Source organism: Anthonomus grandis, chromosome 11 (assembly GCF_022605725.1).
Source record: "Anthonomus grandis grandis chromosome 11, icAntGran1.3, whole genome shotgun sequence".
In the NCBI taxonomy this organism is placed as follows: domain Eukaryota; kingdom Metazoa; phylum Arthropoda; class Insecta; order Coleoptera; family Curculionidae; genus Anthonomus; species Anthonomus grandis.
Window position 1 is genome coordinate 28002101 of NC_065556.1, and position 11161 is coordinate 28013261.

The 11161-nt window shown below is 28.0% G+C and overlaps 1 protein-coding gene across 1 annotated transcript; it reads right to left on the reverse strand.

Moving 5' to 3' along the window:
- Nucleotides 1–912: 912 nt before the first annotated feature.
- On the reverse strand, nt 913–4964 carry LOC126742124 (uncharacterized). Its single transcript, XM_050448682.1, has 6 exons — nt 4841–4964; nt 4744–4785; nt 1822–1967; nt 1577–1752; nt 1223–1431; nt 913–1167 (listed from the first exon to the last, which is right to left on the reverse strand). The coding sequence occupies exons 1-6, from the start codon at nt 4895–4897 to the stop codon at nt 976–978; spliced, it is 822 nt and encodes a 273-aa protein (XP_050304639.1). The 5' UTR covers nt 4898–4964; the 3' UTR covers nt 913–975.
- Nucleotides 4965–11161: the final 6197 nt, after the last annotated feature.

Sequence of the window (11161 nt, forward strand, 5' to 3'; positions counted from 1 at the left end):
CATATCGAAAAAACCCTCTATTTATTATTATTGTTTTTTTTTATCTTATTTTTTTATTTAAAAATTGTTTGGTCAATAACAGAATGTAAATAAACAATCATTCATTATCAATAAAGGGCTTTTTTGATATGGAATCAAACCCTGGAGCGTATATTTATTACTAATTTTAAACCTTTTACCCCCTGATGATGGTCACCACTCTATCCGAAACATGTGGGGAATTTTAAATCACTACATGTTTAATAAATAAGTGAATGATGGATTAAATTTCCTTCAAAAAACTCTTATACAACTTTTACGTAGTATAAACATAGTTCAAGATATCTTGGAACGAAGTTTGCAGGAGGTACATTCAAGTCTGAACTTTGAACCTGAATATTTTGCTTGATATCTCACATGTTGTTGTTCTAATGGATTTTTTTTAAATTAAGAATTAAACTGGATTAAATTTCCTTCAAAAACCTCTTATACAACTTTTACGTAATATCAACATAGTTCAAGATATATTGGACCGAATTTTGGAAGAGGTACATTCAAGCCTGAACCATAAACCTGGACATGTTTGCTCAATATCTCAACTGCTATTAATCTTATGAAAAGTTGTCCTGAATAAGAGTTGAACAGGATTAAATTCTCTTTAAAAAACTCTTATGCAACTTTCCCATCATATTAATTGATTATACCTTAAATTAATAAAATTCAAGGTATTCAATCAAATAATTAAATACTTAATAAAAAATCATGAAAAAATCTATTCCTTACACCCAAAAACCCCTTAAACGCATTATCTGGCGCTACCTATGAACCAATAATAAAACCTCTCTACAACGACTTCTACCATGGTACCATTCTTCCTAGTACAACGGCTCTCCCATAGATGACGCCAAGCGACCACCACTAAAAACACGTTAATAAAATAAAGACAGACATTTAATAAATAATAATATAAATAATAATAATAAATAAACAAAAGTCTTATTTTCTTTGAGCCGAATAAGCCAACTCTTGACTATATTTCGGTTCCTCCTCATTAACGGTGAGCGACCTGGAGTACGGGTACTGGGCGGATGGTACTCCGTAAGAAGCTGCTGGTGGGCCATAAGAGTTTGATGGTGGACCATAAGAGACCTGGGGAGCTGAGCTCCAAGATGTTTCCACCGTTTGATGCTGAAATAGTTTATTGATTACTATGGATGGTCTGTGGATAAAACAATCAAGTTACTTTATTGCCTCCTCTGGAGAACATTTGGAAGAGCAAGATGGCGGAGAGGACCAAAGCGATTTTTCCGACGAATAAGGCTTTGGCGGTGATCAGGGCGATTTTTCCAAGGAAAATCGGTACTAGTCCAGCGAAAACTGCTCCCAGGCCACCCATAAGGCCCATGTGCATACCGCCATTTTTGTTTTTGTTACCGCCCATCCTTTTTCTTCCTATAACAAAAAAGAAGATTCTTTAAAGGTTTATTGAACTGGCTCAGATCCAGATTTCATTGACACCTTCCAAGGTTTGTCAAAATATCTTTTAGTGACTCCTAAAAGAATTTTGTGTCTGGATAAAACTTCTATAATCTCTTACCTTCTTCCAGGGCACGTCCAATTTCTTCACTGGTAGGAAGTTTCACTTTCAAAGTTCGTCCAGAGATGAATCGGGCGGTGGCGTTTCCAATTAACTCAAACATTGAGGCTTCTCCAGATTTTGCTTTTTCAATTTCTTCTTTTAGGCTCTTTCCAGATCGGAAACTAGTTGACTCCCTAGTTGAAGTACGATAGTAGAAAAGTGAAAGTGTATAATATACTGAGAGTATATTCTCATATTCTTACCCAATGAGGGAAACCCCTGGTAGAATATCGATGTTTGATTGAGAACTGAGAACGTCAATGGATCTCACAATGCGCTCAGTAGCACAAGTTAAAATCCCGTCTGAGTCGGACTGGTAGGCGCAGTTGTTAAGTCCACTCACGAAATCCTAAGAAATTGAAAAATCTGGTCAAAATATTCACAAATTAAGTATTAGAGCCATAAAATGGATAAAATTATGCCTTAATTTTCTTGCATGATAAAGTAGAGCCTTAAGAGATATTCTGACACCTCAAATTCGTTTTCCATGAATAATATTATTAAATTTATTAGAGGCAACTGGAGCTACTTGGATCTTAGAGAAATTTAAATGACTTGACTATGCCCCTATATTATTCATATTAATTTGCAAGGAGATTGAGCTACTTGAATTAAAATTGAGGATTTTTAGAGTAGTTCGAATCATTCAAATGCCTGGAATAAATCTTTAAGTTACTTTCTTAAATCTATAAGGAGTTTTAGCTACTTGCTTTAAGAGTAACTCAAATGCCTAAAATAGATCTTCAGATTCATTTAAGAGTAATTTGAGTTACTCTGGTGGCTATTGAAAAGTCTTGGAGTTATCCGAAAGCCTTGAATAGAGACTTTTTTCAGAAATTACAATTATGCAAGTGACAAAGTGCTGCAAAGCATTTTTTGAGTAGCTCAAATGCTTGGAATACGCCTCTGTATTACTTTTTTCAATATATGACGAAACTGAGCAATTTAAATTGATATTAGGGATTTTTAGAGCAGTCAGGAACCACCCAAATGCCTGAAATAATTTTATGTTATATTTTCATAAACTTCTAAAGCAACTTATAGCAACCTAAATGAGAGCTTCTCAAATGCCTAATAAATCTCTATTTTCTTCTTATTAATTTATGAGCAATTTGAGTTACCTTACTTGCTAGTGAGCAATCTTAGAGTATTTTAGGGCTTTTTTTAAAAATTACAATAATGCAAGTGCTGCAGAGCCTCTTTTAGAGTAGTCTAAATGCCTGGAATTTGCCTCTATATTAATCTTATCAATTTATGAAGGAATTTAGCTACTTGAATTTAAATTGATAACTTTTAGAGCAGTTAAAAATCACTTAAATGGCTGAAATAGTTCATTGTTTTATTTTCTTGAACTTGTAAGTAATTTGATCAAGTTGATTCAATATTAAGAATTTTAGAGTAATCCAAAACCCTGGAATAAATTCATTTTTTACTTTTATTAATTTATGAACAATTTGGGTTACTTTAGTCTTCATTGAGCACTCTTAGAATACTACAGAGTTACCCAAAAGTCTAGAATAGATACTTATAATTAATATGAATGAAATAATTAATTATTAAATTTAGAGTAACCTTAATGCCTGAAATAAATTTCTTTTACTCTTTAAAGTAACTCAAATTGCTCATAAGTTAATAAAAGCAAAACAGAAATTTATTTCAGGCATTTGGGTTACTCTAAATTTAATAATTAATTATTTCATTTATATTAATTATAAGTATCTATTCTAGGCCTCTGGGGTAACTCTGTAGTACTCTAAGAGTGCTCAATGAAAACTAAAGTAACTCAAATGGCTCGTAAATTAATAAAAGTAAAATAGAAATTTATTCCAGGCATTTGGGACACTCTAAATTTAAGCAGAGTTACCCCAAAAGCCTAGAATAGATACTTACAATTAAATTGAGAATAACCCAAATGCCTGGAATAATTATCTATTTTACTTTTATTAATTTATGAGCAATTTGGGTTACTTTAGTCTTCATTGAGCACTCTTAGAGTACTACAGAGTTACCCAAAAGGCCTAGAATAGATACTTATAATTAATATGAATGAAATAATTTATAATTAAATTTAGAGTAACCCAAATCCCTGGAATAAATTTTTATTTTACTTTTATTAATTTATGAGCCATTTGAGTTACTTTAGTCTTCATTGAGCCCTCTTAGAGTACTACAAAGTTACCCAAAAGCCTAGAATAGATACTTATAATTAATATGAATGAAATAATTTATAATTAAATTAAGAGTAACCCAAATGCCTGGAATAAATTTCTATTTTACTTTTATTAATTTATGACCAATTTGAGTTACTTTAGTCTTCATTGAGTATTTTTAGAATACTACAGAGTTACCCCAGAGGCCTAGAATAGATACTTAAAATTAATATAAATGAAATAATTAATTATTAAATTTAGAGTAACCCAAATGCCTGGAATAAATTTCTTTTACTCTTTAAAGTAACTCAAATTGCTCATAAGTTAATAAAAGCAAAACAGAAATGTATTTTAGGCATTTGGGTTACTCTAAATTTAATAATTAATTATTTCATTTATATTAATTATAAGTATCTATTCTAGGCCTCTGGGGTAATTCTGTAGTACTCTAAGAGTGCTCAATGAAAACTACAGTAACTCAAAAGGCTCGTAAATTAATAAAAGTAAAATAGAAATTTATTCCAGGCATTTGGGACACTCTAAATTTAAGCAGAGTTACCCCAAAAGCCTAGAATAGATACTTATAATTAAATTGAGAATAACCCAAATGCCTGGAATAAATTTCTATTTTACTTTTATTAATTTATGAGCAATTTGGGTTACTTTAGTCTTCATTGAGCACTCTTAGAGTACTACAGAGTTACCCCAGAGGCCTAGAATAGATACTTATAGTAATATGAATGAAATAATTTTTAATTAAATTAAGAGTAACCCAAATCCCTGGAATAAATTTCTGTTTTAATTTTATTATTTTATGAGCAATTTAAGTTACTTTAGTCTTCATTGAGCACTCTTAGAGTACTATAAAGTTACTCAAAAGCCTAGAATAGATACTTATAATTAATATGAATGAAACGATTTATAATTAAATTAACAAATGTATGAGTGCAATTAAAATAATTGAAAAAAATCTACCTCATTAATCTCATTGTTTTGCACCCCATTATCAAAAGGCACCTAAAACAAAAATAAATTAAAAAAAAAATCACTTTTTCACTTAATTAACACTAACCGCCATTACAGCTGTAGCCACCACAACCGACCAAATAAACCCAAAATTTCTCATCATTTTTTTTTTTTTGAACGAATAATTTCACCACTAAACCCAACTCAAGATCAACTTTGAATAATTCCCTATAAATAAACCGAAATTTATTTATAATCATTCTTCGTCTCCCCCTACTTAAATATGGGATAAATGAATAATTTTAATTTGTCTGTTTTAGGGAGGTGTCGTCGGCTCACATTGTATGTAAAGTGGGTGACACCTCCTCCATCGGTGACCCAGTGAAATCAAAAGTAAAATATTTGCTTAAAGACGAAAATTCAGCCGGAACAAACATTGTTAACTGTATTATTGTTTAATTACACAAGAGTATGTGTGTTTGGTTAAAATTTCACTTATTTTCGTGGCGGGTTAATAATATAAACGGGCGTTTTAGGTATGCTATTGTTTATGCGAGGTTGTCATCGGTTGGGAATTTATTGTAACGCATAAAGATTTGTTCCTATTGTAATATTAAAATCGTTAAAAAAAATTTATATTTTATTCCACGCAATTGAAGCTGTTTTTAATTTCATTAAGTTAAGATTTTTTTTTTCTAAAAATCCAAGATTTTTTCACATTTGTTAAAGCCACTAAGCCGGGTTTTTAAGGGTTTTATTTTTTCAATAATTTAATTTTTTTAATTCTCCAAAAATTATTTTTTAGTTTTTCCTTTTATTTAGAAATCAAGTTTTTTTTTTGCTTTTTGAATCTGTTTAACTGTTTTATTTTTACATTTTTTTACGAAATATTTTTTTCGATTTTCTGTTTTAATTCATTTTTTTCAGCTTTTGTCGAGCAATTGAAGTATTTTTAACAAGTTTCAAGGTGTTGCATTTTAATTTTCGAATAAATTAAGATTGTTTCTAATTTGAGAACGTTTCAAAATATCACACCTAAAATTATAGGTGCATAAGGCTTAAAAAGTGGCAAATGTTAGCAAATGCATCTAAAATTTTAAACCCAGTCCAACTTTTCTGGAAATTTCTGGAAGTCAAAATAGGGTCTATTTGAGAAAACGTTCCTATAATGTCATTTTACGATAATGAGCACATCTTTTACAGTACCTAATGTAAATTCTGTAAAATGCGTTTTTCGATTCTTTTATAGTCGAGTTGGGATGAGTTAAATTGAAATTACAGACATTTTAATCCCTTTCCAATAATTCCAGGTGCGATTAAAATAACACATTTTTTAAATTTTTCCCAGTAATTTTAAGTGTAGTTTTCAGAAAAGTTACTAAACTACCCTTTTACTAAAATAAATTATTACGATTTTTATTTATTTTAGTCCAAGCAGTTTTAGGTAATCATTTAGATTCCAGGCAATTGAGGTCATTTTTTCATTTTTTTGTTAACAATTTCAAAAACCTTTTATTACATTTAAATTTTTTTTTTAGTATTTGATTTCATTATTTACATCCATTTTTAGAGAGTTTTTTTGAGACTATTTTTTCACGAATTTCACGCAGTTTATAATATTTTCTTTTTTTAACAAATGATTCCTAAAGGTAATTTTGATAAATACATTATTTACATGAAAAAAAAATATAAAATTGTTTAAGAGCCTGGAATAGACAAACAAATTGTGTTGCCTGGTAAAACTGACTGACTAAAACTCTGAATTAATTCGAAAAATATTAATCAGATCTAATTTCCAGAAAGTGATCAAAAATTCGCCCTTAAATTGCCTGGGAATAATTTTTTTATATATAATAGGAGACTACAGGTGATAAGAGCCTGATCCAATTGCCTCCAGATAAGTCCAGATAAACTTCAAGTTCTTCGAAAATATCAAATTGAATTAATTGAAATATTTCCAGTTGCCTGGAAACAGTTTTTAAAAGTTTCAATAATTTTTATTTCTTCCAGGCAATTGAGGTCATTTTTCAACTTTTTTTTATTAATTTCAAGTAGTTTTTAATTATTTTAATTATGCAACAGTTGAGATAATTATTAAAATTTCTTCCAGGCAGTTGAGGTAATTTTTTTAAATTTCAAGAAATTTCAGAAGATTTTTAATTTTTCCCAAATAATTAGGATCACCATTTACATTTCTTTTGGGTATTTAAGGTCATTTTTAAAATTTGTTAAATCAATTTAAAGCATCTTTTTTTTAAGTAGTTTAAATCGTTATTTACATTTTTGGCATTTCAAGTAATTTTTTATAATTTCAAGCAGTTTTTAATATTTTCTTTATTTTTTAAGTAGTCCAGGCAGTTGGGGTTATTTTTTTCAGATATTTCATGCAGTCTTCAGGATATTTTAATTTTTTTCTAAGTAATTGAGGTCACTTTTTCATTTTTTTTATTTATTTCAAGTAGTTTTTAATTATGTGACAGTTGAGATAATTATTTAAATTGCTTTCAGGCAGTTTTTTAAAATTTCAAGCAATTTTCAGAAGATTTTTAATTTTTCCAAGTAATTAGGGTCACCATTTACATTTCTTCCAGGTATTTAAAGTCATTTAAAAAAATTTTTAATCAATATAAAGCATCTTTTAAATATTTTTTTAAGTAACTTAAATCGTTGTTTACATTCAGGCATTTCAAGTAATTTTTTTAAATTTGAGGCAGTTGCTAATATTTTCTTTATTTTTTAAGTAATCCAGGCAGTTGAGGTTATTTTTTTACTCTTTTTTGGGAATTTTGTGCAGTTTTTAAGATATTTTAAATATTTTTCAAAGTAATTGAGGTCATGATTTACATTTTTTTCAGACAATTGAGGTAATCTTTTCAACTTTTTTTATCAATTTTCAAATCGTTTTTAATTAATATATATATGTAACAGTTATAAGTATGTAAGGTCATTTTATTAATTTCAAGAAACTTTAAGAAGATTTTTAATTTTTCTCAAGTAATTAGGGTCACGATTTACATTTCTTCCAGGTAATTGAGGTCATGATTTACATTTTTCCAGACAATTGAGATAATCTTGTCAAGTAGTTTTTAATTATTTTAATGATACAACAGTTCAGTTTAATTATTAAAATTTCTTCCAGGCAGTTGGGGTCATTTTATTAATTTCAAGCAATTTTCAGAAGATTTTTAATTTTTCCCAACTAATTAGAGTCACCATTTACATATGTTTCAGGTATTTAAGGTTATTTTTTCATTTTTTTTAATCAATTTAAAGCATCTTTTAATAATTTTTTAAGAAGTTTAAATCGTTGTTTACATTTAGGCATTTCAAGTTATTTTTTAAAATTTCAAGCAGTTTTTAATATTTTCGTTATTTTTTAACTGGTCCAGGCAATCGAGGTAATTTTTTCACTTTTTTTTGGGAATTTAATGCAGTTTTCAAGATAAAAATTTTTTGCAAGTAATTGAGGTTATAATTTACATTTTTTACAGACAATTTAGGTCATCTTTTCAACTTTTTTATCAATTTCAAGTCGTTTTTAATTATTTAATAGTTAAGATAATTATTAAAATTTCTTCCAGGCAGTTGGGGTCATTTTATTAATTTCAAGCAATTTTCTAAAGATTTTTAATTTTTCCCAAGTAATTAGGGTCACCATTTACATCTGTTTTTTTTTAATCATATTAAAGCATCTTTTAATTATTTTTTAAGAAGTTCAAATCGTTGTTTACATTTAGGCATTTCAAGTTATTTTTTAAAATTTCAAGCAGTTTTTAATATTTTCGTTATTTTTTAACTGGTCCAGGCAGTCGAGGTAATTTTTTCACTTTTTTTCGAGAATTTAATGCAGTTTTCAAGATAAAAATTTTTTTCAAGTAATTGAGGTTATAATTTATATTTTTTAGAGATAATTGAGGTCATCTTTTCAACTTTTTTATTAATTTCAAGTAGCTTTTAATTATCTAACAGTTGAGATAATTATTAAAATTGCTTCCAGGCAGTTTAGGTAATTTTATTAATTTCAGGCAACTTTTAGAAAATTTTTAATTTTTTCCAAGTAATATAAGTCGCAATTTACATTTCTTCCAGGTATTTAAGGTCATTTTTAATTTTTTTAATCAATTTAAAGCATCTTTTAATTATTTTTTTAAGTAGTTCAAATCATTGTTTACATTTAGGCATTTCAAGTAATTAAAATTTTAAGCAGTTTTTAATATTTTATTTATTTTTTAAGTAGTCCAGGTACTTGAGGTTTTTTTTCACTTTTTTTCGGGAATTTCATACAGTTTTTAAAATATTTTAATTATTTTTTCCGAGTAATTGAGGTCATAATTTACATTTTTTCCGGATAATTAAGGTCATTTTTTCAACTTTTTTTATTAATTTCAAGAAACTTTCAGAAGATTTTTAATTTTTCTCAAGTAATTAAGGTCACCATTTACATGTCTTCCAGGTATTTAAGGTCATTTTTAATTTTTTTTTAATCAATTTAAAGCATCTTTTAATTATCTTTTTAAGTAGTTCAAATCGTTGTTTGCATTTAGGCATTCCAAGTAATTTTTTAAAATTTCAAGCAGTTTTTAATATTTTCTTTATTTTTTAAGTAGTCCAGGCAGTTGAGGTTAATTTTTCATTTTTTTTCGGGAATTTCATGCAGCTTCGAAAATATTTTAAATTTTTTTAAAAGTAATTGAGGTCATGGTTTACATTTTTTCCAGGCAATTTTTTTAACATTTTCATCAAATTCAAGTAGTGTTTAGTTATTTTTCATTTATTTAGCAGTTGAGATAATTATAAAAAATTCTTCCAGGCAATTGAGGTAGTTTTTTTAAGTTTCAAGCAATTTTCAGAAAATTTTCAATTTTTTCCAAGTAATTGAGATCACTATTTACATTTCTTCCAGGTATTTAATTTTTTTTAATTAATTTAAAGCATCTTTTATTTTTTTTTAGTAATTCAAATAGTTGTGTACATTTAGGCATTTTAGGATTTTTTTTTTTAAATTTAATACAGTTTCGTAAATTTTCTTTATTTTTTAAGTTTTTAGTAATCAAGCAGTTATTCACATATAGCAGTTCAAAAGTATATTGTATATTTTTTCCAAAGTAATTGAGGTCATTACTTACATTTTTTCCAAGCAGTTGAGGTTATTTTTTTCATCAATTTCAAGCAGGTTTTTTTAAGTTGCTAAGGTTATAATTTACTTTCAGGTATTTCTTTTAGGTAGTTGAGATTGTTTTTCCAATTTTAAGACGATTTTTTCGCAAGTAATTCATATCAGTACATAGGATGTAATAAAAGTAAGGGTACCTTCCCTGAATATAAAAAATATACACACCTAAATAAAAAAAATTACTAGATCAATCGAACTTACCTGAAGTGAAGTTCGATCTTAATTAATTCAGTTCTCGTCGAAGTAAATAAGATAATTAAATATATACCTTTCCTGAAATACTTCCTAGCATCATATTTTCCAATAAAACTCTTAGAAAAAGAGTGGTTCAGTTTTGACCTAAATAAATGACCTAATTAAAAATAATAAAGATAAAAATAATAAAAATATAAAGAAACCCTTATTATTCATTTCGGAATCAAAAGGAGTGGAAAATTCTACATTTAGATACGTATTTTAGCTTGGGAGCGACAAATGCTTTAAGGTCATTTCAAGGTCAACGGGTTTTTGCAACGAGAATTGGCATTTTTTTTTATTCGAGAACCATGAAGGGCAAAACATCTTGCTGTCATCTTGGAATTTGAATTATTAAAACGGTATGTATCAAATTAACAAATAATATGTTTACCTGCATTTAGATAATTTTTAGGCAGTTAAGGTAATAATTTACATCCAGGAATTTCTTCATTATTCATATTCAGTTAAAATTTACTGGTGGAAAAAAAATTAGTATTTGAGCAAAGCTGCTTGGAACTTACAAGCCACGCCTTGGACATCAACCTTGCCATATTCACCGAAAATTAACAAAACAGTTGGGCAACGTCGCTTATAGAACATGATCTACTCTTGACAACATGTTGCCAATTTTATCAAAATTTCGAAAAATGAAAATATTCTCAACTGCCTGGACGAAATTATTCATTTATCAATAAAAAAGACAAGGAAAAAAAATTACGCATTTTTCAACGTTTTCTTAAAGGGATCAAGTCAAACATTGAAAATTACGCATTAACGGCACCGTTGCCATATTGACCTAAACTTCTTTATATTCACTCACGATTAACATGGATAAAAAAGGTTTCAACTGCCTGGAAGGAATCCTTTATAGAATATCTCCAAATGACACCACACCTAATAATCCATATTGTCTTATAAAATATGCATATTAAATGGTGTTTTTATGGTAAAACAGTTATTTACTAAGTCGGTGACGAGCGTAAAATTTTCAAGGCAATTTTCCGCTCGTAAGCAATA

Excerpts from the sequence above, each read along its gene's own strand:
- LOC126742124 (XM_050448682.1), bottom strand. The coding sequence starts at position 4,897 with ATGATGAGAAATTTTGGGTTTATTTGGTCGGTTGTGGTGGCTACAGCT. Across the intron at positions 1,968-4,743 it reads AAAACAATGAGATTAATGAG|GATTTCGTGAGTGGACTTAA; the intron begins GTAGATTTTTTT and ends TCAATTTCTTAG. Across the intron at positions 1,432-1,576 it reads TGGACGTGCCCTGGAAGAAG|GAAGAAAAAGGATGGGCGGT; the intron begins GTAAGAGATTAT and ends TTTTTGTTATAG.